Source organism: Salvelinus fontinalis, chromosome 20 (genome assembly GCF_029448725.1).
Source record: "Salvelinus fontinalis isolate EN_2023a chromosome 20, ASM2944872v1, whole genome shotgun sequence".
Lineage (NCBI taxonomy): Eukaryota > Metazoa > Chordata > Actinopteri > Salmoniformes > Salmonidae > Salvelinus > Salvelinus fontinalis.
The window spans coordinates 43,701,707-43,729,047 of NC_074684.1; the positions used below are offsets into that span (position 1 = coordinate 43,701,707).

The 27,341-nt window shown below is 45.2% G+C and overlaps 1 protein-coding gene across 1 annotated transcript; it reads left to right on the forward strand.

The window, feature by feature from the left end:
- The first annotated feature begins 1,295 nt into the window (after nt 1–1,295).
- LOC129817855 (zinc finger protein 513-like) lies at nt 1,296–27,105 on the forward strand. Its single transcript, XM_055873449.1, has 5 exons — nt 1,296–1,421; nt 2,108–2,245; nt 4,858–4,995; nt 21,901–22,680; nt 26,040–27,105. Exons 2-5 carry the CDS (start codon nt 2,206–2,208, stop codon nt 26,972–26,974), a joined length of 1,893 nt encoding a protein of 630 aa, XP_055729424.1. The 5' UTR covers nt 1,296–1,421; nt 2,108–2,205; the 3' UTR covers nt 26,975–27,105.
- The last annotated feature ends 236 nt before the right edge of the window (nt 27,106–27,341 follow it).

Consider the following 27,341-nt stretch of genomic DNA (forward strand, 5'->3'; position numbering starts at 1 on the left):
ATCACTACTCTGGATGGCTCTGACTTAGAATACGTGGACAACTACAAATACCTAGGTGTCTGGTTAGACTCTAAACTCTCCTTCCAGACTCACATTAAGCATCTCCAATCCAAAATTAAATTTAGAATCGGCTTCCTATATTGCAACAAAGCATCCTTCACTCATGCTGCCAAACATACCCTCGTAAAACTGACCATCCTACCAATCCTCGACTTCGGTGATGTCATCTATAAAATAGCCTCCAACACTCTACTCAACAAACTGGATGCAGTCTATCACAGTGCCATCCGTTTTGTCACCAAAGCCCCACACACTACCCATCATTGCGACCTGTACGCTCTTGTTGGTTGGCCCTCGCTTCATACTCGTCGCCAAACCCACTGGCTACAGGTTATCTACAAGTCTCTGCTAGGTAAAGCCCCGCCTTATCTCAGCTCACTAGTCACCATAGTAGCACCCACCCGTAGCACGCGCTCCAGCAGGTATATCTCACTGGTTACCCCCAAAGCCAATTCCTCCTTTGGTCGTCTTTCCTTACAGTTCTCTGCTGCCAATGACTGGAAGGAACTGCAAAAATCTCTGAAGCTGGAGTCTCATATCTCCCTCACTAGCTTTAAGCACCAGCTGTCAGAGCAGCTCACATATCACTGCACCTGTACATAGCTCATCTGTAAACAGCCCATCTATCTACCTCATCCCCATACTGTATTTATTTATCTATCTTGCTCCTTTGCACCCCAGTATCTCTACTTGCACATTCATCTTCTGCACATCTACCATTCCAGTGTTTAATTACTATATTGTAATTACTTCACCATCATGGCCTATTTATTTCCTTAACATACCTCATTTGCACTCACTGTATATATACTTTTTGTTTTCTTTTGTTCTACTTTATTATTGATTGTATGTTTTGTTTATTCCATGTGTAACTCTGTGTTGTTGTATGTGTCGAATTGCTATGCTTTATCTTGGCCAGGTCGCAGTTGCAAATGAGAACATGTTCTCAAGTAGCCTACCTGGTTAAATAAAGGTTAAATAAAATGTATAAATAAAATTAAAAATAGGCTTAACCTCAAATTTCTCCATAAAATAGGTTAAAATGTGCGATCTTAATATATTCCAAAACAGAGATTGAATAAGAATGTATAAGAATATAATAACGTCTTCTTCTCCTGTCACAGCACATGAAATACACAAACATATACACTTCACATGGCTAAAATGATTAGAAACAGAAAATAACTACAAGTACCATGACACAGACGACCGGAAATTAATTTAGGAAGCGGAAACACGTGCAACAGCGGAAGCGAATGTATACAATGGAAATCAAAAAATCAATTAAGTTATGAAAAACAATATTAATTGCCTTTCTTTGTCGCCGCTGCAGATAAAGAAATGGCGGATATATAGACACGGTAATTTAGATCTCGTTTATGCACGGGTACATGGAGCTTTACTGGCTACAGTCGAGAGGTTTATTTACTATATGTAGCTTTGTAAATAAACGGTAGCTTGATAGCTAACTGGCTAATTTAGCACATACTGTACTTGCTGTTTAGCTAGCTAGCTACTAATGTTAACCTGCACACTATCATTAACTATTAAGCTTTCAGAGTACTCCATATATAACAAACCGGATATGAATATCTAACATTAGCTAGCTATAATTCTTACGTTACTCTTTTGTTTGCTCTTTCAAACAAATTAGCCTGGTAACGTTGTGCAGTCGTTCATGTTAGCTAGCCAACATCATTAACTAGCTGGCTAGCTGTCCACAAAGGATCATTAAGGGCCAGGAGCAAGCTGCAACAACATCCGAACGATAGCCAGCGATTCGATCTGTCTACATTATGATACTCTACTTAGCAAGCCATCTAACGTTAGCTCGCCAACTAGCGTTTGTTATTTAAAGTGGCATTTTAATCATTGGTGTGGAGCTGGCAGGTCCGTGTATCACACGTTTGGTTTGCTAGCTAGTTAGCTAACTAGTAAATGGCTATACCGGGGCAATAGAGATAGCTTGGGCCAATTATGCTTGAAAATGCATTGTCATGTCTGGTTGATTGACATCGCTATTTATCTGTGTTTGTGTGACTATTAGAACCACTGGAGAAGCAGTTTCATGGATAAAAACAGAATGAGCTGATAGTTCCAGAGGTCTTTCAGAAGAGGTGGCAGAAGAGAGAGGCTGACCGGAAGATGCCAAGAAGAAAACAACAGAATCCTCAACCTGTCAAGTGTAAGGGCTCAAACTGTCACATTCCTATAACTGTAAGCCACTGTTCTATGCATTGGGCCAGTATAGAACAGAGAACGTTGATCCATTCTCTAGAGGGCAACATGCATGTTATGCTAATGACGTTTGTGATCTTTGTGCTCTGGTCTTAACGTTTCCTGTATGAGAGCAGATGGTCAAATATGAAATACAGGAACTGGACTAGTTTTAGGGTGGGAACTAATGGTGACCACTTTCTAACACGCTGAAGAGTGGGATCATCAAGTTCATGTAGCTAGAGACCAAACAATGCCAGAGACATAGAAATGGACACAATCTGTCCTCACGTGGACATTTTACTGGAGATCCTGGCTATGCTTAAACATTTGTTTTCACTTTGTAATCTTTGAGGAAAACATGTATAAGATTTTATTTATTTTTAATATAAAAAACTATCAGTCAGGAAATGACTTATTAGGTAAGATACCGGAAGTGTCTCTGTCCCAATTTGTCTTCCTGTGATTACTCACATCCAATCTCCTCGCCTCCTCAACCATATTGAAGAAAACATGTCCGCGGTCCTTCCTTCCAATGTGTTTTGAGAAGGAGGTGAGGAGATGGGAATTGAGGAAAGGTGAATTAAGAAAGCCAGTGACTTGAATATGATTTAAGATACAGGAAATGTCCCCGACTACGTCATAGAAACACTTTACCAGGCGTCTTCGTTCTCATCGATGGCGGCAGATGGGATCTTGTCATTAACATTGGCTACTGCCTTAACTACAGTCCTCCTCTCCAATGGTCAAAAACCAATTAAGGTTACTTCTCAAATGGTACCCTATTCTAGCCTGAAGACTCACACTCAATTATTTTTGCTGCTGTCGTTCGCTACATACTTCAGTCTGAGCCTGATGTCATTGAAGTTGTTTGTGGTTTTCGAGGGGGCACGAGGGCCGTTTTGTACAAAACAAAGTCCTCAACGCTTTTGGTCGTCTCTAACCAATCGGAGTATCAAAGCCAATGACTGATTTTCAAAAACCGCAGCTTTACCCACCTGTGTGACTGGCTCTTGCCCAACCCATTGGTTTCTGTAGAAATCAGACGGCCTCGAATATGTTCGCATTCTGTGAAGGGTCGGGGAATGCACTCGGAAAGGGAGATACCTAGTCAGTTGTGCAACTGAAATGTGTCTTCTGCATCAGAGGGGTGCGGGGGGCTGCCTTAGTCGACAATCCACTGTTACCTGCCGAAGACGTGGTTAACTGCCTTGCTCAGGGTCAGAACGACAGATTTTTACCTTGTCAGCTCGGGGATTCACTTATTGTGGAGAAGAAACTAATGTCCATGAGCGTGGTGTAGCGTTTGGGCCGAGCAAGGAGTCTGGATAGCTAGGCAAACCCTCTTCCCTACATAGTTCACTACTTTTGACCAGGGCCCCATATGGTGTAGCGTTTGGGCCGAGCAAGGAGTCTGGATAGCTAGGCAAACCCTCTTCCCTAGATAGTTCACTACTTTTGACCAGGGCCCCATATGGTGTAGCGTTTGGGCCGAGCAAGGAGTCTGGATAGCTAGGCAAACCCTCTTCCCTACATAGTTCACTACTTTTGACCAGGGCCCCATATGGTGTAGCGTTTGGGCCGAGCAAGGAGTCTGGATAGCTAGGCAAACCCTCTTCCCTAGATAGTTCACTACTTTTGACCAGGGCCCCATATGGTGTAGCGTTTGGGCCGAGCAAGGAGTCTGGATAGCTAGGCAAACCCTCTTCCCTAGATAGTTCACTACTTTTGACCAGGGCCCCATATGGTGTAGCGTTTGGGCCGAGCAAGGAGTCTGGATAGCTAGGCAAACCCCATATGGCTCTGGTCAAATGTAGTGAATTATACAGGGAGGCAGCCACTGACTCATGTACTGTCATGCATGACATTCTCCACTAGAGGGCAGCAGAGTATTAGCTCACTCAGAAGGCCTTTAAAGGGATACTTTGGGATTTTGGCACTACTTCCCCATAGTCAGATGAACTCGTGGATACAATTTTCATGTCTCTGTGTCCAGTATGAAGGAAGTTAGCGGTACCTTCCCGAGCCAATGCTAACTAGCGTTAGCACGATGACTGGAAGTCAACGGCTGGAAGTCTACATACCTAATACATAATGAATGACATCCGGCCGTGATTGAGAGTCCCATAGGGCGGCGCACAATTGGCCCAGCGTCGTCCGGGTTTGGCCGGGGTAGGCCGTCATTGTAAATAAGAATTTGTCCTTAACTGACTTGCCTAGTTAAATAAAGGTATAAAAAATGTATAAATACTAGTAGACTTCCAGTCATTGCCAAAATCCCGAAGTATCGCTTTAATTGTGGCAGACTGTCTTGGAAATTACAGGCAGCTGGTGTCTTTGACTATTGAATATTCATAGCTGTGTGTCGGGTGTTTTTTTTTTTTTTTTACATTAACTTGGAGCAATGAACATTTCTGTCAGTAAGGCTAGAAAAACATGGCTTGATTAATATTCATACTTTCTTACATCCTTATGACTTCTAACCTTCATGTAAAGCGATTTTTCTAGCAAACTATTTTATTTTTTACTCGATTTATTAATTCCCTGACGAATATAAATAAAGGTTGTCTTGTGTTTCAGTGGATTCTGAAGATGGTGTATTAACCATCGGAGCTCCAGGAAGCCTGACCTTGAAGGCAGATTTTCTTCTGGGACACGACCTTGAGTTTGGTGACCCCGGCCATGACAAGATCCTAGGCCTGGACGACAAGTACTCAGGTTGGTACTAAATGTATTAAAGCTTTATTCAGACAGGTTGGTATTTAATTTATTAAAGTGTTATTCAGACAGGTTGGTTTTGTTGGACGGAAATATAACTTGAGATGTGGCGCACTTAACTATACAATTGTTAGGCCTAAATCAAGACCTTAATCACTACCAAAAAAAGTATGGAAATGTATACACTGACTACTGTAAATTGCTCTGAATAAGAGCGTCTGCTAAATGACTAAAATGTCATGTAAATGTCATGATGGGCGATTGAGATCAAATCTATTTTATAACCGAGACCTTTTCCATGATAGAAGCATGTCATGGAGGTCAAAAAGTGTACAGCGGAATTAATCTTGCAATGCCAGACACATTTGAGATATTCTTGAGACCACCAAACCTAGAACAGTCCGGGTCAAGGTATGGCTGGGTAATATACATACTGGTGTGAATTTTTTTACAATATCGTCTATAATGGTATTTTGATGCAGTGCTGAATTAAATGAAAAGTTTTACAAATTGGACTACTTCACTGTCAGTTCGGTCCTTGTTTGGTTGAGTATGTAATGATCAGATTGGAGAAAGCCCATTAAAATCACTTAGGATTAATTTGTTGCCATTCTAGGGTCATGCACAGCACTACTCATAAAACATATTTAGAACTTTCATTATTCAGATACTGACAAATACTGCCAAAAATTAGAAAAATATTGGCCTGAGTTATCTGCATAACATGCATACTAGCCTTGTTGGGTTTTAGATTGGTGTCTTGTTGGGTTTTAGACTGGTGCCTTGTTGGGTTTTACACTGTTGGGTTCTAGACTGTTGCCTTGTTGGGTTCTAGACTGGTGCCTTGTTGGGTTCTAGACTGGTGCCTTGTTGGGTTTTAGACTGTTGGGTTCTAGACTGTTGCCTTGTTGGGTTCTAGACTGGTGCCTTGTTGGGTTCTAGACTGGTGCCTTGTTGGGTTTTAGACTGGTGCCTTGTTGGGTTTTAGACTGTTGGGTTCTAGACTGTTGCCTTGTTGGGTTCTAGACTGGTGCCTTGTTGGGTTCTAGACTGGTGCCTTGTTGGGTTCTAGACTGGTGCCTTGTTGGGTTCTAGACTGGTGCCTTGTTGGGTTCTAGACTGGTGCCTTGTTGGGTTCTAGACTGGTGCCTTGTTGGGTTTTAGACTGGTGACTTGTTGGGTTTTAGACTGGTGCCTTGTTGGGTTTTAGACTGGTGCCTTGTTGGGTTTTAGACTGGTGCCTTGTTGGGTTTTAGACTGGTGCCTTGTTGGGTTTTAGACTGGTGTCTTGTTGGGTTTTAGACTGGTGCCTTGTTGGGTTTTAGACTTGTTGGGTTCTAGACTGGTGCCTTGTTGGGTTTTGGACTGGTGTCTTGTTGGGTTCTAGACTGGTGTCTTGTTGGGTTTTAAACTGGTGTCTTGTTGGGTTTTAGACTGGTGTCTTGTTGGGTTCTAGACTGGTGTCTTGTTGGGTTTTAGACTGTGTCTTGTTGGGTTTTAGACTGGTGTCTTGTTGGGTTTTAGACTGGTGTCTTGTTGGGTTTTAGACTGGTGTCTTGTTGGGTTTTAGACTGGTGTCTTGTTGGGTTTTAGACTGGTGTCTTGTTGGGTTTTAGACTGGTGCCTTGTTGGGTTTTAGACTGGTGCCTTGTTGGGTTTTAGACTGGTGCCTTGTTGGGTTTTAGACTGGTGCCTTGTTGGGTTTTAGACTGGTGTCTTGTTGGGTTTTAGACTGGTGCCTTGTTGGGTTTTAGACTGGTGCCTTGTGTCTTGTTGGGTTTTAGACTAGTGTCTTGTTGGGTTTTAGACTGGTGCCTTGTTGGGTTTTAGACTGGTGCCTTGTTGGGTTTTAGACTGGTGCCTTGTTGGGTTTTAGACTGGTGCCTTGTTGGGTTTTAGACTGGTGCCTTGTTGGGTTTTAGACTGGTGCCTTGTTGGGTTTTAGACTGGTGCCTTGTTGGGTTTTAGACTGGTGCCTTGTGTCTTGTTGGGTTTTAGACTAGTGTCTTGTTGGGTTTTAGACTGGTGCCTTGTTGGGTTTTAGACTGGTGTCTTGTTGGGTTTTAGACTGGTGCCTTGTTGGGTTTTAGACTGGTGCCTTGTTGGGTTTTAGACTGGTGTCTTGTTGGGTTTTAGACTGGTGCCTTGTTGGGTTTTAGACTGGTGCCTTGTTGGGTTTTAGACTGGTGCCTTGTGTCTTGTTGGGTTTTAGACTGGTGCCTTGTTGGGTTTTGATCTGGTACTCCCTGTATATAGCTAGTTGTATTTGGCACATGTGATAAATACGATTTGATTTGAGAGAGGGAGGGAGCTAGCAGCTGTAGGCTATTAGGGAGGGGAGGCTGTGTGTATGTGTGTGATGGATTTTATGGTCAATCCAGCATCTGAAGTGGCCATACAGCATTTACAGTAACGTGGCCCCCGCAAAAGTTAAGAGCAGTCATACCTATTGTGCTTCGGGGAGTGCACCTCTTAAAACGCACCACTCAGGGCTAATTTCTATAGCCAGCCAGCTAATTACAAGCAACTGGCTGAACGAAAGAATACCTTACTACTTTTGGGATGTTGGACTCCAATTCCTGTGTGCTTGACATAGGAGCTCAGCCAAGATGGCATCAAATAAAAATGCGATTTCCCACATGCATCTCCATTTCAACCTTTGATTATATCTTTTTGGAGTTTTACGAACTTGTCCCGCAACTGCCTCCACTTCTTGTGGCAAGCTTCCGTTTCCATCGATGCGGTAACGAGGTCAACCAAAACCATGGAAACGCCATGGGGGAAATATCCGAATCTCTTCATTGCCCCCCAGCAAAATTAGCCTACATTTGTATTTCCCACTACATTGAGGTAAAAATCGGAGTATACTGCTTGTATGGATGTCAACCCCAATACACGTTCATGTCATTAATCAACTACATTACAGTTAAAAACAACTTACTACCTACCACCACCGATTTCTATGTGCTTGTTATGCTAACAGCTGATACAAACGGGAGTTAGCATTTAGCAGTCACTTCTAAACCTGAAAAGGGTCAACTTCTAAATGTTATGCAGCAAAAACAGCCAAATATATCAAAATCGGACTTTAGTAACCCCATTGTGGGCCTTTTACATCAATCATGACGGATTTGACGAATATCCACATTGTTACAGCAGATTTCTTGAATGTGCTCCAATCCAGCGTCGTCCTTCTATCCCCCACGGTCGGTGACCTCCTACCGTATCTATCCCCATTACCTCCCCGATCTCTTTCCAGGAGTTCAAACTCATTTTCATGTTTAAAAAAAAAAAAATCCCTACACGAGATATAGACATATGTTTATTTTTGGAAACTTGTTCTGATAGCCTTTCGTCAAAGTTCTCCCATGTTTGTTGTGAAGGAAATTGTCAAGGAAATGTGTTTGTACAGGATGAACTGGCCCTACCTACCGTCAAACCATCATGTTGATACGGAGCTATGCGGAACCCTCCACATTGTTAGAACATTTGCGGGGCGCACGACATCCCAGTATGTAGATTTGATTTGGCAACAAGCATCTGAAGGCTCGGCAATTCCGTCACACACTCTGTATGGCGACTCCGCACCACATTACCAGATCAAGCATAACGCCACGTGGTTATTGCTGTACGGTACATTTGACTTATTCTACACAATCCATGCGCCACATAACAACAAAAATTATCGCGTTACACATTAGTAACTTCTAAGGTGTTTTTTTACTGGTAGTGTAAGAAATTGAAATAGAGACTGGAAACTAGCAATAACTACACTTCAACATAAGCCATATATTATACAAAAACACACATACTCCTCATTCCTCTTGGACATATGCTGGACTTAAGACACCAACTATAGACACACATGATTCCCCTCCCCCATAATAACCACAGACACACCCAACCCATGGTTGGACCTCAGGACAAAGAACTCTCAGGAACCAATGGAACGTGGACACCAGGCCGGAAGCAGGACTACCCAAGACCCAGATCGACCAATCGGAAGGCCGGACTCGCAGATCTACCTACTTTGCTTGTTGTCTGTATAGTACTGAACAATTCTGAAAACGCCCTCTTTTCCAAATGACCCCATACGGATCGGATAGAAAAGAGCCGTGCTGCACGCTTTGCATAATATTTTTACACTTGAATAAACCTGCCTTATTATAAAATTATCCACCTCGTCCTATGTCTCCACTTGGTCTCCTGTCTCAAGTAAAACGAATTATCATCAACAGTAGGCAAAGCAACACACGAGTCGAAAAAATCTAAGGCATGCGACACTGCACACTAGTCCGGCTGATGATTTGCAGCAGTGCGGATTGCCTCCCAATGAAATGAATGGGCTTCTGCCGGAACACATACAGTTTGATGCAACCGTTGTGCACGAGGCGTAAATCACTAAATGCCTATTTTATGGTCATTGTGGGAATCTGCGGTGGCCGCACAGCATTTATGACTGATGCGGCCACCGCAGAAGTCAGGGCATTCATACTCCTTGCGCTTCGCAGAGTGGAGCAGAGCTGTTGTCAAGGAAGTGAGTTTGTGTTTCTACAGGAATTACCAGTAACAGATCAATGTGGAGCTATATACAGGGAGTACCAGATCAATGTGGAGCTTTATACAGGGAGTACCAGATCAATGTGGAGCTATATACAGGAAGTACCAGATCAATATGGAGCTATATACAGGAAGTACCAGATCAATGTGGAGCTATATACAGGGAGTACCAGATCAATGTGGAGCTATATACAGGGAGTACCAGATCAATGTGGAGCTATATACAGGGAGTACCAGTACCAGATCAATGTGGAGCTATATACAGGAAGTACCAGTACCAGATCAATGTGGAGCTATATACAGGAAGTACCAGATCAATGTGGAGTTATATACAGGGAGTACCAGTACCAGATCAATGTGGAGCTATATACAGGGAGTACCAGATCAATGTGGAGCTATATACAGGAAGTACCAGATCAATGTGGAGCTATATACAGGAAGTACCAGATCAATGTGGAGCTATATACAGGAAGTACCAGTACCAGATCAATGTGGAGCTATATACAGGAAGTACCAGTACCAGATCAATGTGGAGCTATATACAGGAAGTACCAGTACCAGATCAATGTGGAGCTATATACAGGGAGTACCAGATCAATGTGGAGCTATATACAGGAATTACCAGTACCAGATCAATGTGGAGCTATATACAGGAAGTACCAGTACCAGATCAATGTGGAGCTATATACAGGGAGTACCAGATCAATGTGGAGCTATATACAGGAATTACCAGTACCAGATCAATGTGGAGCAATATACAGGGAGTACCAGATCAATGTGGAGCTATATACAGGAAGTACCAGATCATTGTGGAGCTATATACAGGGAGTACCAGTACCAGATCAATGTGGAGCTATATACAGGGAGTACCAGATCAATGTGGAGCTATATACAGGAAGTACCAGATCAATGTGGAGCTATATACAGGAAGTACCAGATCAATGTGGAGCTATATACAGGAAGTACCAGTACCAGATCAATGTGGAGCTATATACAGGAAGTACCAGTACCAGATCAATGTGGAGCTATATACAGGAAGTACCAGTACCAGATCAATGTGGAGCTATATACAGGAAGTACCAGTACCAGATCAATGTGGAGCTATATACAGGGAGTACCAGATCAATGTGGAGCTATATACAGGAATTACCAGTACCAGATCAATGTGGAGCTATATACAGGAAGTACCAGTACCAGATCAATGTGGAGCTATATACAGGGAGTACCAGATCAATGTGGAGCTATATACAGGAATTACCAGTACCAGATCAATGTGGAGCAATATACAGGGAGTACCAGATCAATGTGGAGCTATATACAGGAAGTACCAGATCATTGTGGAGCTATATACAGGGAGTACCAGTACCAGATCAATGTGGAGCTATAGACGGGGAGTACCAGATCAATGTGGAGCTATATACAGGGAGTACCAGTACCAGATCAATGTGGAGCTATATACAGGGAGTACCAGATCATTGTGGAGCTATATACAGGGAGTACCAGATCAATGTGGAGCTATATACAGGGAGTACCAGTACCAGATCAATGTGGAGCTATATACAGGGAGTACCAGATCAATGTGGAGCTATATACAGGAAGTACCAGATCAATGTGGAGCTATAGACAGGAAGTACCAGATCAATGTGGAGCTATATACAGGGAGTACCAGATCAATGTGGAGCTATAGACAGGAAGTACCAGATCAATGTGGAGCTATAGACAGGGAGTACCAGATCAATGTGGAGCTATATACAGGGAGTACCAGATCAATGTGGAGCTATAGACAGGAAGTACCAGATCAATGTGGAGCTATAGACAGGGAGTACCAGATCAATGTGGAGCTATATACAGGAAGTACCAGATCAATGTGGAGCTATATACAGGAAGTACCAGATCAATGTGGAGCTATATACAGGGAGTACCAGATCAATGTGGAGCTATATACAGGGAGTACCAGATCAATGTGGAGCTATATACAGGGAGTACCAGATCAATGTGGAGCTATATACAGGAAGTACCAGATCAATGTGGAGCTATATACAGGAAGTACCAGATCAATGTGGAGCTATATACAGGGAGTACCAGTACCAGATCAATGTGGAGCTATATACAGGGAGTACCAGATCAATGTGGAGCTATATACAGGGAGTACCAGATCAATGTGGAGCTATATACAGGAAGTACCAGATCAATGTGGAGCTATATACAGGAAGTACCAGATCAATGTGGCGCTATATACAGGGAGTACCAGATCAACGTGGAGCTATATACAGGAAGTACCAGTACCAGATCAATGTGGAGCTATATACAGGGAGTACCAGATCAATGTGGAGCTATATACAGTGAGTACCAGATCAATGTGGAGCTATATACAGGAAGTACCAGTACCAGATCAATGTGGAGCTATATACAGGGAGTACCAGATCAATGTGGAGCTATATACAGGAAGTACCAGATCAATGTGGAGCTATATACAGGAAGTACCAGATCAATGTGGAGCTATATACAGGGAGTACCAGATCAATATGGAGCTATATACAGGAAGTACCAGTACCAGATCAATGTGGAGCTATATACAGTGAGTACCAGATCAATGTGGAGCTATATACAGGAAGTACCAGTACCAGATCAATGTGGAGCTATATACAGGGAGTACCAGATCAATGTGGAGCTATATACAGGAAGTACCAGATCAATGTGGAGCTATATACAGGGAGTACCAGATCAATGTGGAGCTATATACAGGAAGTACCAGATCAATGCGGAGCTTTATACAGGGAGTTCCAGATCACTGTGCAGAGGTACAAGGTATTTGAGGTAGATATGTACATGGAAGGCAGGGTAAAGGGACTAGGTATTAGTAAAATAAAGAACAGTGTAGCAGCAGCAAATGATGAGTGTGTGTACAGTGCATTCGGAAAGTATTCAGACCCCTTGACTTCTCACATTTTGTTACGTTACAGCTTTATTCTAAGATGGATGAAATAAGATAAACATCTCATCAATCTACACACAATACTCCATAATGACATCACAATACACTATAAAGACATCACAATATCCATAATGACATCACAATACCCCATAATGACATCACAATACTCCATAATGACATCACAATACACTATAAAGACATCACAATACCCCATAATGACAAAGCGATAACATTTTTGAAATGTTTACTAATGTATTACAAATAAAAACCAAATACCTTATTTACATAAGTATTCAGACCCGTTGCTATGAGACTCGAAATTGAGCTCAGGGGCATCCTGTTTCCATTGATCATCCTTGAGATGTTTCTACAACTTGATTGGAGTCCACCTGTGGTAAATTCAATTGATTGGACATGATTTGGAAAGGCGTACACCGGTCTATATAAGGTCCAACAGTAGACAGTGCATGTCAGAGCAAAAACCAAGCCCTGAGGTTGAAGGAATTGTCTGTAGAGCTCAGAAAAAGGATTGTGTCGAGGCACAGATCTGGGGAAGGGTACCAAAACATTTCTGCAGCATTGAAGGTCCCCAAGAACACAGTGGCCTCCATCATTCTTAAATGGAAGAAGTTTGGAACCACCAAGACTATTCCTAGAGCTGGCCGCCTGGCCAAACTGAGCAATTGGAGGAGAAGGGCCTTGGTCAGGGAGGTGACCAAGAACCCGATGGTCACTCTGACCGAGCTCTAGAGTTACTCTGTGGAGATGGGAGAAACTTCCAGAAGGACAACCATCTCTGTAGCACTCCACCAATCAGGCCTTTATGGTAGAGTGGCCAGATGGTTGGCACTCCTCAGTAAAAGGCACATGACAGCCCGCTTGGATTCGGCCAAAAGGCACCTAAAAGAAACTAGATTATCTGGTCTGATGAAACTAAGATTTAACTATTTTTCACAATGCCAAGTGTCATGTCTGGAGGAAACCTGGCACCATCCCTACAGTGAAGCATGGTGGTGGCAGCATCTTGCTGTGGGGATGTTTTTCAGCGGCAGGAACTGGGAGACTATTCAGGATCAAGGAAGAGATTAACGGAGCAAAGTACAGAGAGAACCTTGATGAAAACCTGCTCCAGAGCGCTCAGGACCTCAGACTGGGGCGAACGTTCACCTTCCAACAGGACAACGACCCTAAGCACACAGCCAAGACAACACAGGAGTGGCTTCAGGACAAGTCTCTGAATGTCCTTGAGTGGCCCAACCAGAGCCTGGACTTGAACCCGATCAAACACCTCTGGAGAAACCTGAAAATAGCTGTGCAGCAACGCTCCCCATCCAACCTGACAGAGCTTGAGAGGATCTGCAGAGAAGAATCTGAGAAACTCTCCAAATACAGGTGTGCCGAGCTTGTAGCGTCATACCCAAGAAGACTCGAGGCTGTAATCGCTGCCAAAGGTTCGTCAACAAAGTACTGAGTAAAGGGTCTGAATACATATGTAAATGTGATATTTCAATACATGTGCAAAATATTATAACAGTGTTTTTGCTTTGTCTTTATGGGATATTGTGTGTAGATTGATGATGGGGGAAAAACAAACAAATGAATAATTTTAGAATAAGGCTGTAACGTAACAAAATGTGTAAAAAGTCAAGGGGTCCGAATACTTTCCGAATGCACCGTATATAGTCTGGTGAGTGTTTATAAGTCAGTGCAAGATAGTCCGGGTAACCACTAATTCACTATTTAGCGGTCTTATGGCTATTTAGTAGTCTTATGGCTTCTGGGTAAAAGCTGTCTCGGAGCCTGTTGGTCCAAAAGCCGATGCTACGGTACAGTTTGCCAGTTGGTAGGAGAGTCTATGGTTTGGGTGGCTGGAGTCTTGGATTTTTTGGGGGGCCTTCCTCTGACACTGCCTGACATAGAGGTTGTGTAACAGTGGTTGTGCCTGTGGGGGCCAATTTTTATTTTTCCCATTATGAATATGCCCCTTATTCACGCTGTAGTCTTTAGCGATGTAGCGCTGTAGTCTTTAGCGAGGTAACGCTGTTGGTAGTTCACGAGGTAACGCTGTTGGTAGTTCACGAGGTAACGCTGTTGGTAGTTCACGAGGTAACGCTGTTGGTAGTTCACGAGGTAACGCTGTTGGTAGTTCACGAGGTAACGCTGTTGGTAGTTCACGAGGTAACGCTGTTGGTAGTTCACGAGGTAACGCTGTTGGTAGTTCACGAGGTAACGCTGTAGTCTTCGGCGCGGTAACGCCGTAGTCCTTGGCGAGGTAACGCCGTAGTCCTTGGCGAGGTAACGCCGTAGTCTTTGGCGAGGTAACGCCGTAGTCTTTGGCGAGGTAACGCCGTAGTCTTTGGCGAGGTAACGCCGTAGTCTTTGGCGAGGTAACGCCGTAGTCTTTGGCGAGGTAACGCCGTAGTCTTTGGCGAGGTAACCCCGTAGTCTTTGGCGAGGTAACCCCGTAGTCTTTGGCGAGGTAACCCCGTAGTCTTTGGCGAGGTAACCCCGCGGGGGAGACCGAGGGGTAACCCCGCGGGGGAGACCGAGGGGTAACCCCGCGGGGGAGACCGAGGGGTAACCCCGCGGGGGAGACCGAGGGGTAACCCCGCGGGGGAGACCGAGGGGTAACCCCGCGGGGGAGACCGAGGGGTAACCCCGCGGGGGAGACCGAGGGGTAACCCCGCGGGGGAGACCGAGAGGTAACCCCGCGGGGGAGACCGAGAGGTAACCCCGCGGGGGAGACCGAGAGGTAACCCCGCGGGGGAGACCGAGAGGTAACCCCGCGGGGGAGACCGAGAGGTAACCCCGCGGGGGAGACCGAGAGGTAACCCCGCGGGGGAGACCGAGAGGTAACCCCGCGGGGGAGACCGAGAGGTAACCCCGCGGGGGAGACCGAGAGGTAACCCTGTAGTAAGTGCTGTTTATCACTTATAAAATAGAGACAAAGAAAAAATGCACTGTCTGTTGGAAAACTAAACGCTCGCCTACATTTTACCATTCATTTTCATATTTCTGCTTTTTCTGTGAGTATTAAGAGACACGACAGGTCCGTGGCTATTTTGTGAGATTGTTTTTTGCACAAAGTTCATAACCAGCAGTAAATATCTTTCTGAAAATTCTTTGAGAATCCTTGATTAGGTTTACTAAAGCAATGTTCCATGAACAATATTTGCATAAAAGCATTTGACTACACATTGAGCTGTCTATCTCTGTGTTGGTGACAGCCTCTTCAGTATGACAGACAGAGAGAGAGATGAACCCGCTGCTGGTTGGGTGCTGCTGAGGGACATTTCTCCCTCCCTTTCCCTCCCTCTCCCTCTGTGGCCTCTTTGTCAGAAAGAACAATCTGAAAAATGGCAAAGGAAAATATGAAAAAAGAGCAGTGGCAAGCAGCCGCCATTATTATATAAGGGTCATAAAAAGACGCAGTGCCATTATCATCAAGGACACCATTATCATCAAGGACTCCATTACCCTGGAAGCCATTTATTTATCATCATCATCATCATCATCATCATCATCATCATCATCATGTCCTGTCTGCCTCCCGCTCCCCCGCTGTCATCGTCATCATCATCATCATCATCATCATCATTATCATCACCATCAGCCACTGCCATTATAGTCATCATCATTAGGCTTGGTAATCATCCAGCAGGCAGAGTTTCTAGCAGAGCAGGGACAGACAAGCTCAATAAAAAGGCTGTACCAGACTCCTACCCTGCTCACAGTCGCTCTCTCTGCCTGGCTGGGAGAAGGAGGTTCATCTCCCATTCCTCACTGCTGCTGGGTTTAGTTCAGAGAGAGAGAGATAAGGCCAGAAAGAAGGAGAGAGACTGAGGGAGAAGAAAAACACTAAAGAGGCCTAACCACGACTACGTCAGAGAAGGCTGCTTCACAGACCGAGATAAAGGGAGTGAAAAGGAGACGGAGTGCGAAGGATTTAGAGAGGGAGAGAACAGAGGCCTAGCCAAACTGCCTGTTCTTTCTTCTTGTTTTTTTGGGGAGAGGCCTACTGCAACAGAGGCATCTTTCACCCCTTATTATTTGGGTAAATACTGCAAACAGCACAGCGGTAATACAAGCTGCCAGCACTGTGAGTATGAAACGCTATCTACGTAGAGCTATGAATGATTATTTGCTAGAACAGAGATTGTATTTGCCTTTTGAATTGGTTCGATTCCAACTGAATGTATTCTAATCTGACCTCGGAGATGGAGCCAGATACCTTCTGAATGTAGTCTAGTCCGACCTCGGAGATGGAGCCAGATACCTTCTGAATGTAGTCTAGTCTGACCTCGGAGATGGAGCCAGATACCTTCTGAATGTAGTCTAGTCCGACCTCGGAGATGGAGCCAGATACCTTCTGAATGTAGTCTAGTCTAACCTCGGAGATGGAGCCAGATACCTTCTGAATGTAGTCTAGTCTAACCTCGGAGATGGAGCCAGATACCTTCTGAATGTAGTCTAGTCCGACCTCGGAGATGGAGCAAGATACCTTCTTGTGAACACTGAAATGTTCTTTGGAGTCTAGGGCATGCAGTCTTAGCCAGGATTCGAAAGACACTGTTTCACAGTAGGGTCTTTTTAAATTGTTCTGCTGAGGGTTTAATCAAACGCAGGTCTGTCAGTTTTGGCTCCGTCCCAAATGGCACCCTTTTCCCAATATAGTGCACTACTGTAACCAGAGCCCTATGGGCCCTCATTAAAAGTAGTGCACTATAAAGGGAATAGGGTGCCAGTTGAGATGCAGACGTGTCTGTTTAGTCTGACCTAAGTATTGTCAGCACATCTGCTATGGGTTATTGGGTTTGGAGGTTTGGCTATTGATAGGAGATAGGGATGTCAATGTTTAAATGAAATTGGGATCCTTAACGTTAAGGAAAAAAATCCCAAACAAAAAAAAAAACTTTTTTTTTTTTGTTTAGGTCGATGCAGAACGTTAACTGCTTAGTGGGTCAATTTCCACAACTAAGAGCGTTGAAGCACGAGGCTCAACTTCTCTACTGATTTGGTGCCCTGTTTCTACCACGGTTCTGGCCGGATGCAGTACAGCTGCGACCGGAAGGTACTTTTTCGTAGCAGGTTAGGAGAATTTATGCAGCAGGTTAGAATAATTAAAGTGGAAGGTAGGAGACTTAGGTTAGGGTTAGCTAAAATGCTCTCCTAATCTGCTAGGAAAGTTTTAAAGACCTGCCTATACTGTGCCTCTCTCGCCTCTCTCTCCGTCCCTCGCTAGCTCGCTATGAAAGATGTGATTGTTTGTGTTCTCGGAATTACTGCAACTAATCAGTCTCCTCCGTTCCAAAAATACTGACTCTTAAGAGTCGAATCTTGACACTCACCAATGGGAGTTGACGTGCAAGGAGTCAAGGAAACAATTATCTTTGGAGTTGACTCTCCCCAACTACGTCATTGTCGTTAAGTTGGGAAAATGGCAGAGAGAGGCTAGCGACAGCAGTGAAGTCCTGTATGGCAATATTTTGATAAGTTTAATGAGAAGGAAATGCAAACTTTGCGAGGTAGGGTACAGGGTAGTGGGGTACAGTGAGGTAGTGAGGTACAGTAAGGGTAGTGGGGTACAGTAAGGGTAGTGGGGTACAGTAAGGGTAATGGGGTACAGTAAGGGTAATGGGGTACAGTAAGGTACTGAGGTACAGTAAGGTACTGAGGTACAGTAAGGTACTGAGGTACAGTAAGGGTAGTGGGGTACAGTAAGGTACTGAGGTACAGTAAGGGTAGTGGGGTACAGTGAGGTAGTGAGGTACAGTAAGGGTAGTGGGGTACAGTGAGGGTAGTGGGGTACAGTAAGGGTAGTGGGGTACAGTAAGGGTAATGGGGTACAGTAAGGGTAATGGGGTACAGTAAGGTACTGAGGTACAGTAAGGGTAGTGGGGTACAGTAAGGTACTGAGGTACAGTAAGGGTAGTGGGGTACAGTAAGGTACTGAGGTACAGTAAGGGTAGTGGGGTACAGTAAGGGTAATGGGGTACAGTAAGGGTAATGGGGTACAGTAAGGTACTGAGGTACAGTAAGGTACTGAGGTACAGTAAGGGTAGTGGGGTACAGTAAGGTACTGAGGTACAGTAAGGGTAGTGGGGTACAGTAAGGTACTGAGGTACAGTAAGGTACTGAGGTACAGTAAGGTACTGAGGTACAGTAAGGGTAGTGGGGTACAGTAAGGGTAGTGGGGTACAGTAAGGGTAGTGGGGTACAGTGAGGTAGTGGGGTACAGTGAGGTAGTGGGGTACAGTAAGGTACTGAGGTACAGTAAGGGTAGTGGGGTACAGTAAGGGTAGTGGGGTACAGTAAGGTACTGAGGTACAGTGAGGGTAGTGGGGTACAGTAAGGGTAGTGGGGTACAGTAAGGTACTGAGGTACAGTAAGGGTAGTGGGGTACAGTGAGGTACTGAGGTACAGTAAGGGTAGTGGGGTAAAGTAAGGGTAGTGGGGTACAGTAAGGGTAGTGGGGTACAGTAAGGGTAGTGGGGTACAGTACGGGTAGTGGGGTACAGTACGGGTAGTGGGGTACAGTACGGGTAGTGGGGTACAGTACGGGTAGTGGGGTACAGTAAGGGTAGTGGGGTACAGTAAGGGTAGTGGGGTACAGTAAGGGTAGTGGGGTACAGTAAGGGTAGTGGGGTACAGTGAGGTAGTGGGGTACAGTGAGGTAGTGGGGTACAGTGAGGTAGTGGGGTACAGTACGGGTAGTGGGGTACAGTACGGGTAGTGGGGTACAGTACGGGTAGTGGGGTACAGTACGGGTAGTGGGGTACAGTACGGGTAGTGGGGTACAGTAATGGTAGTGGGGTACAGTGAGGTAGTGGGGTACAGTGAGGTAGTGGGGTACAGTGAGGTAGTGGGGTACTGAGGTGTAGTGAGGTACAGTGAGGTAGTGAGGTACAGTAAGGGTAGTGTGGTACAGTAAGGGTAGTGGGGTACAGTGAGGTAGTGGGGTACAGTGAGGTAGTGGGGTACAGTGAGGTAGTGGGGTACAGTGAGGTAGTGGGGTACAGTGAGGGTAGTGGGGTACAGTACGGGTAGTGGGGTACAGTACGGGTAGTGGGGTACAGTAATGGTAGTGGGGTACAGTGAGGTACAGTGAGGTAGTGGGGTACAGTAAGGTAGAAAGGTAGTGGGGTACAGTGAGGTAGTGGGGTACAGTGAGGTAGTGGGGTACAGTAATGGTAGTGGGGTACAGTGAGGTAGTGGGGTACAGTAATGTTAGTGGGGTACAGTGAGGTACAGTGAGGTAGTGGGGTACAGTGAGGTAGTGGGGTACAGTGGGGTACAGTGAGGAAGTGGGGTACAGTGAGGAAGTGGGGTACAGTGAGGAAGTGGGGTACAGTGAGGTAGTGAGGTACAGTGAGGTAGTGAGGTACAGTGAGGTAGTGAGGTACAGTGAGGTAGTGAGGTACAGTGAGGTAGTGGGGTACAGTGAGGTAGTGGGGTACAGTAATGGTAGTGGGGTACAGTGAGGTAGTGGGGTACAGTAATGTTAGTGGGGTACAGTGGGGTACAGTGGGGTACAGTAATGGTAGTGGGGTGCAGTGCGGTAGTGGGGTACAGTAATGTTAGTGGGGTACAGTGGGGTAGTGGGGTACAGTGAGGTAGTGGGGTACAGTGAGGTAGTGGGGTACAGTGAGGTACAGTGAGGTAGTGGGGTAGTGAGGTAGTGGGGTACAGTCCTTTAACCATCTGACAGGGACGCACCGTGAGACCCAAAACGTTGCTTGCAGCTGCATTGGGAATTTTTCTTATTGACAGTTTAAAAATGATCCATTTGTCACATCCAATGATTTATACACTAGATGCCTGATACGGGGCACTGTCTTGAAGCCACCTTGCCTCCATCTTGTGGTGCGGCAGGTAGCCTAGTGGTTAGAGTGTTGGACTTGTAACCGAAAGGTTGTAAGATCGAATCCCCGAGCTGACAAGGTACAACTCTGGTGTTCTGCCCCTGAACAAGGCAGTTAACCCACTGTTCTTAGGCCGTCATTGAAAATAAGAATTTGTTCTTAACTGACTTGCCTAGTTAAATAAATAAAGGTAAATTATCTTGGCTCTCCCACACCATTGTGTTGTAGCCACTGTGCCTCCATCTTGGCTCTCCCTCACCATTGTGTTGTAGCCCCCGTGCCTCCATCTTGGCTCTCCCTCACCATTGTGTTGAAGCCCCCGTGCCTCCATCTTGGCTCTTCCTCACCATTGTGTTGTAGCCACTGTGCCTCCATCTTGGCTCTCCCTCACCATTGTGTTGAAGCCCCCGTGCCTCCATCTTGGCTCTCCCTCACCATTGTGTTGTAGCCACTGTGCCTCCATCTTGGCTCTCCCTCACCATTGTGTTGTAGCCACTGTGCCTCCATCTTGGCTCTCCCTCACCATTGTGTTGAAGCCCCCGTGCCTCCATCTTGGCTCTCCCTCACCATTGTGTTGTAGCCACTGTGCCTCCATCTTGGCTCTCCCTCACCATTGTGTTGAAGCCCCCGTGCCTCCATCTTGGCTCTCCCTCACCAGTGTAAAAAAGTTTTAGAAATTCATTTAATGTCTACATTGTTTTTACCGCATTTTATTCTATTACAGACATACATTATGTGAGCTAAACATTTTCCTTAAAGTATCATTTTTATAGATTACTAATGCTACTGTCCCCACTACAATTATTATAATTTTTAATGTTTGTCATTTTTAATTGAAACACTGCATAGTTCCGATGCAGGAGTGCTCCTACTGAGGAGTGCCAACATGGCCGACCGGTGGATTCAAAGCCTCTCAATGGCCAAAACATAGCCTCATCAATCCAGGGTTAATATCCATCATTGGTTACATCCCTAATAGGAGAAAGAGGATGTAGATGCCTACTGGAGTACTTTTATATGTATTGCTTTTTAAATCTTTTAAATTATTTTTTAAATGTTATTAACACTTTGTTCTAGCTAGCTATCAAGTAAACACAATGATATAGTAACCTGTTGACTTAACTCTAGAATGCCTACTTCAAGTGTTTTAGTACTAGTCTGTAATCTCAGGATTTAACCTATGCCTTCTTTTAAGGCTTGTTATTTTAGGCCTACAGAAGAGAGGAGAGCTTTTTTTAAACGTACGTTCTGTACAGTATATCTGTCGCCCCTTACTGTGGAGACTCGTCGTTCTTGTCTCCCGTCTCCACCTCCTCTCCTGTTGTGTAGATGGGTTCTCAGTCTGTAACATGTCTCCTCTCCTGTTGTGTAGATGGGTTCTCAGTCTGTAACATGTCTCCTCTCCTGTTGTGTAGATGGGTTCTCAGTCTGTAACATGTCTCTCCTCCTGTTGTGTAGATGGGTTCTCAGTCTGTAACATGTCTATTGATAGTTTATTTAACCCTTTGACTAAGGATTCATCATACCAGCTTTTTATCTGCCTTTCAGACTCTGTAGCGGCTGAGATCGGCTTCTCTGTGTACCCTCTGGGGGATGAGGAAGAGAGTTGTGCCTTCAGCCGTCTCAGTATGGAGAGTGACGCAGATGAGCCCTGCACCGCCACCGAGAGCTGCAGGGACCAGGAGGGTGATCCAACCTCCCAGCCCGACCTCGAGCCCCCCTTCCCCCCCTACCTGTCCTGCCGGGGCTGTGGCCTGGATCTGGTGGGACCCTACTGCCACCGTTGCTGCAAAGGAGGAGGAGGAGGAGGGGAATTCAGCGGCGCGTTCGGTGGCTTTCGCTCCGGTTCGCGGTCACAAGCGGACGACAGCGAGGAAGGAGGGGACGTAACGGACGACAACTCCATAATGGGGGACGACGGTCCCAACTCCAAGCTCCACTCCTGCCAGTTGTGTGGGTTCTCCTCACGCTATGCCAATCACGTCAAGAGGCACATGAAGACTCACAACGGGGAGAAGCCGTACCGCTGTCCCCTGTGTACCTACGCCTCAGCCCAGCTGGTCAACCTGCAGAGACACCTGAGGATTCACACTGGGGAGAAACCATACAGGTGTGACCGCTGCTCCTTCGCCTGCAGTTCCCTGGGCAACCTGAAGAGGCATCAGAGGATGCATGTGGCTGGACAGCCGGGACAGGGGGCGGGACAGGAAGCAGTCAGACCTGATCCCTCTGCCGTTGGCCCTCCTGCTGTTGGCCCTCCTCCTATTGGTCCTCCTGCTAGTGGGCATGGTCTTAAGAGAAAGGAGGAGCCCAGTGCTTCAGCTGAAGGTATTTTTCAATCACACAGAAAAAATATAAACGCAACACGCAACAGTTTAAAGGATTTCACTGAGTTACAGTTTATAGAAGGAAATCAGTCAATTGAAATATACTCATTAGGCCCCAATCTATGGATTTCACACGGCTGGGAATACAGATATGCATCTATTGGTCACAGATACAGATAAAAAGTAGGGGTGTGGATCAGAGAACCAGTCAGTATCTGGTGTGACCACCATTTGCCTCACGCAGGGACACATCTCCTTCACATAGAGTTGATCAGGCTCTTGATTGTGGAATGTTGTCCCACTCTTCAATGGCTCTGCAAAGTTGCTGGATTTTGGCGGTAACTGGAACAGGCTTTCGTACATGTAGATCCAGAGCATCCCAAACATGCTCAATGGGTGACATGTCTGGTGAGTTTGCAAGCCATGGAAGAACTGGGACATTTTCAGCTTCCAGGAAGTGTGTACATGTCTTTGCGACATGGGGCCGTACATTATCATGCTGAAACGTGAGGTGATGGCGGCGGATGAAAGGCATGACAATGGGCCTCGTCATGGTATCTCTGTGCATTCAAATTGCCATTGATAAAATGCAATGTTCGTTGTCCGTAGCTTTATGCCTGCTGCTCATACCATAACCCCACAATGGGGCAGTCTTTTCACAACGCTAACATCAGCAAACCGCTCGCCCACACGACGCCGTACTCGCCATCTGCCCGGTACAGTTGAAACGTGGATTCATCCATCAAGAGCAGACTGTTCCAGCATGCCAGTGGCCATCGAAGGTGAGCATTTGCCTCATTGAAGTCGGTTACGAAGTCGAACTGCAGTCAGATCAAAACCCTGGTGAGGAGAACGAGCACGCAGATGAGATTCCCTGAGACGGTTTCTGACAGTTTGTGCAGAAATTCTTTGGTTGTGCAAACCCACAGTTTCATCAGCTGTCCAGGTGGCTGGTCTCAGACGATCCCGCAGGTGAAGAAACTGGCATGGTTACACGTGGTTCTGAGGCCGGTTGGACGTACTGCCAAATCCTCTAAAACAACATTGGAGGCGGCTTATGGTAGAGAAAAGAACATTCAATTCTCTAGCGGGCATTCCTGCAATTAGTATGACAATTGCACACTGCCTCAACTTGAGACATCTGTGGTATTATGCCAAAACTGCACATTTTACAGTGGGCTTTTATTGTCCCCAGCACAAGGTTCAATGATCATGCTGTTTAATAACTTCTTATGGCTGGGATCCCGTTAACGGGATCGTTATGACAACAGCCAGTGAAAGTGCAGGGCGCCAAATTCAAAACAACAGAAATCTCATAATTTAAATTCCTCAGACATACAAGTATTTTACACCATTTTAAAGATAAACTTGTTAATCCCACCACAGTGTCCGATTTCAAAAAGGCTTTACGGCGAAAGCACAACATGTTAGGTCAGCACCTATTCACAGAAAAGCACAGCCAATTTTACAGCCAAAGAGAGGAGTCACAAAAAGCAGAAAGAGATAAAATGAATCACTAACCTTTGATCTTTATCAGATGACACTCATAGGACTTCATGTTACACAATACATGTATGTTTTGTTCGATAAAGTTAATATTTATATCCAAAAATCTGTTTACGTTGGCGTGTTTTGTTCAGTAATGTTTTGCCTCCAAAACATCCGGTGATTTTGCAGAGAGCCACATCAATTTACAGAAATACTCATAATAAACGTTGATCAAAGATACAAGTGTTGTACATGGAACTTTAGATAAACCTCTCCTTAATGCAACCGCGGTGTCAGATTTCAAAAAAACTTTACGGAAAAAGCGCTCAGAGCCCAAACAAGCCATAAAGATATCCGCCGTTTTGTGGAGTCAACAGATGTCAGAATAGCATTATAAATATTCACTTACCTTTGATGATCTTCGTGAGAAAGCACTCCCAGGAATCCCAGTTCAACAATAAATGTTTGATTTGTTCCATAAAGTCCATCATTTATGTCCAAATACCTCCTTTTTGTTCGCACGTTCAGTACACAATCCAAACTCCATGCGAAAGTTCATATTACAGTCCGTAGAAACATGTCAAACGAAGTATAGAATCAATCTTTAGGATGTTTTTAACATAAATCTTCAATAATGTTCCAACCGGAGAATTCCTTTGTCTGTAGAAATGCGATGGAACGCAGGTCTAACTATCACGTGAACGCGCGTTGTCAGCTCATGGCACTCTGCCAGAGCCCTGACTCAGAGCCCTCACCTCACCCCCTCCTTCACAGTAGAAGCATCAAACAAGGTTCTAAAGACTGTTGACATCTAGTGGAAGCCTTAGGAAGTGCAATATGACCAATATCCCACTGTAAATTAAAGGCAATGAGTTGAAAAACTTAAAACCTCAGATGTCCCACTTCCTGGTTGGTTTTTGCCTGCCATATGAGTTCTGTTATACTCACAGACATCATTCAAACAGTTTTAGAAACTTCAGAGTGTTTTCTATCCAAATAATATACAAATAATATGCATATACAGTGGGGCAAAAAAGTATTTAGTCAGCCACCAATTGTGCAAGTTCTCCCACTTAAAAAGATGAGAGAGGCCTGTAATTTTCATCATAGGTACACTTCAACTATGACAGACAAAATGAGGAAAAAAATCCAGAAAATCACATTGTAGGATTTTTAATTTTTAAAGGCCAGCATCACGGAGTCGCCTCTTCACTGTTGACGTTGAGACTGGTGTTTTGCGGGTACTATTTTATGAAGCTGCCAGTCTGAGGTGCAGTTAATTGCAGATTTCTGAGGCTGGAAACTCTAATGAACTAATCCTCTGCAGCAGATGTAACTCTGGGTCTTCCTTCCTGTGGCGGTCCTCATGAGAGCCAGTTTCATCATAGCACTTGAAGAAACGTTCAAAGTTCTTAGTCTTCCGCATTGACTGACCTTCATGTCTTAAAGTAATGATGGACTGTTGTTTCTCTTTGCTTATTTGAGTTGTTCTTGCCATAATATGGACTTGGTCTTTTACCAAATAGGGCTATCTTCTGTATACCAACCCTACCTTATCACAACACAACTTAATGTGTTTGAGCCAATCAGAAGGAAAGAAATTCCACAAATGAACTTTTAACAAGGCACACTTGTTAATTAAAATGCATTCCAGGTGACTACCTCATTTAGCTGGTTGAGAGAATGCAAAGCTGTCATTGAGGCAAAGGGTGGCTACTTTGAAGAATCTCAAATATATTGTAATTTTGTTTAACAAAAAAGTTTTTTTTGGTTACGACATGATTCCATAATTTTGATGTCTTCACTATAAAATGTAAACAAAAACCCTGTGTGTGTGATGACTAATTTGGCCCACCTCTGCTCTGATTTCAGAAGTGATGAGGTCTGATCTAAACCTCCACAACAGAGACTACCTGCCACGCTACAGCAGACAAAGGTTACCACCACCACTGGAGCAACAGCCCCCAAGACTTATTGAGGGGCCTGGACTTGGGGCTAGGGTCGGGGCTGGGACTTTAGGAAGGTGTATGACTGGGACTAGGCCTGGAGTCAGAGCTGTGGTGGGAGTGAAGTCAGAGGACACACACAGAGACTCTCTCCTTCCTCTGCTCTTCCCCTTTACCTGTCGTCTCTGTGGTATCCCCCTGGAGGATGAGGATGGTTCCACTGCGCAGATCTGTGCCAAATGCACCCTGGACATGCTGACCAAGGAGTCATCTGGCCCCAACAGCCCCGGGGAGCGTGGGGATAAGGTCTACACCTGCAGCGCCTGTCCCTTCCTCACCCACTACCCCAACCACCTGGCGCGACACATGAAGACGCACAGCGGAGAGAAGCCGTACAAGTGCCCTCAGTGCGACTACGCCTCCGCCCACTTCGACAACCTGAAACGCCACCACCGCGTGCACACGGGCGAAAAGCCGTACAAGTGCCACCTGTGTGACTACGCCTGTGGGAACCTGGCTAACTTAAAACGCCACCAGCGGGTCCACTCGGGCGCCAAGCCGTTCCAGTGCGCAGTGTGTAGCTACAGCTGTAACCAGAGTATGAATCTGAAGAGACACATGCTGAGACACACGGGAGAGAAGCCTTATAAGTGCCAGCAATGTGGATACACCACGGGACACTGGGACAACTACAAACGACACCAGAAGAAACATGGCCTCGCCACCGACGGATGGGTCAAAGTTCAGATGTCCGGCGCCGCCCACGAGGAAGATGAGGGTGAGGAAGAGGAAGAAGAAAGGGTGGCGGGACAGCCGCAGAGGAAAGAGGAAGAGACGGTGATGCAGTATATGTCCAGATAGGAACAGAGTTGTACCACAGAACATGAGATTGGGAAATGACAGCTAAACTACCAGCAAAATCCTAGATTTTTCATTTTGTTTTTTTTGTCAATGATTTTTCTGCAGCTGCTATGTAGAATCCTAGAACATGGTGATTGGATGTGTTTGATGCCTTTTTGGACAGAAAGTAAGGAGGATTGCTGCTGTGTTGCCAGACGAATGGACTGGATAGAGGTTTCTACTTTAACGTCCGCAACTAAATACTGCCTGCATTGTCCACCATATGCTGTTCTCCCCCCCAACACAGACCAACAGTGCCCTACATATCCTAACTTCATTTACGCCTTACAACCCACAATTCAGTCCTATTAACTAGGTATCCCCCTTT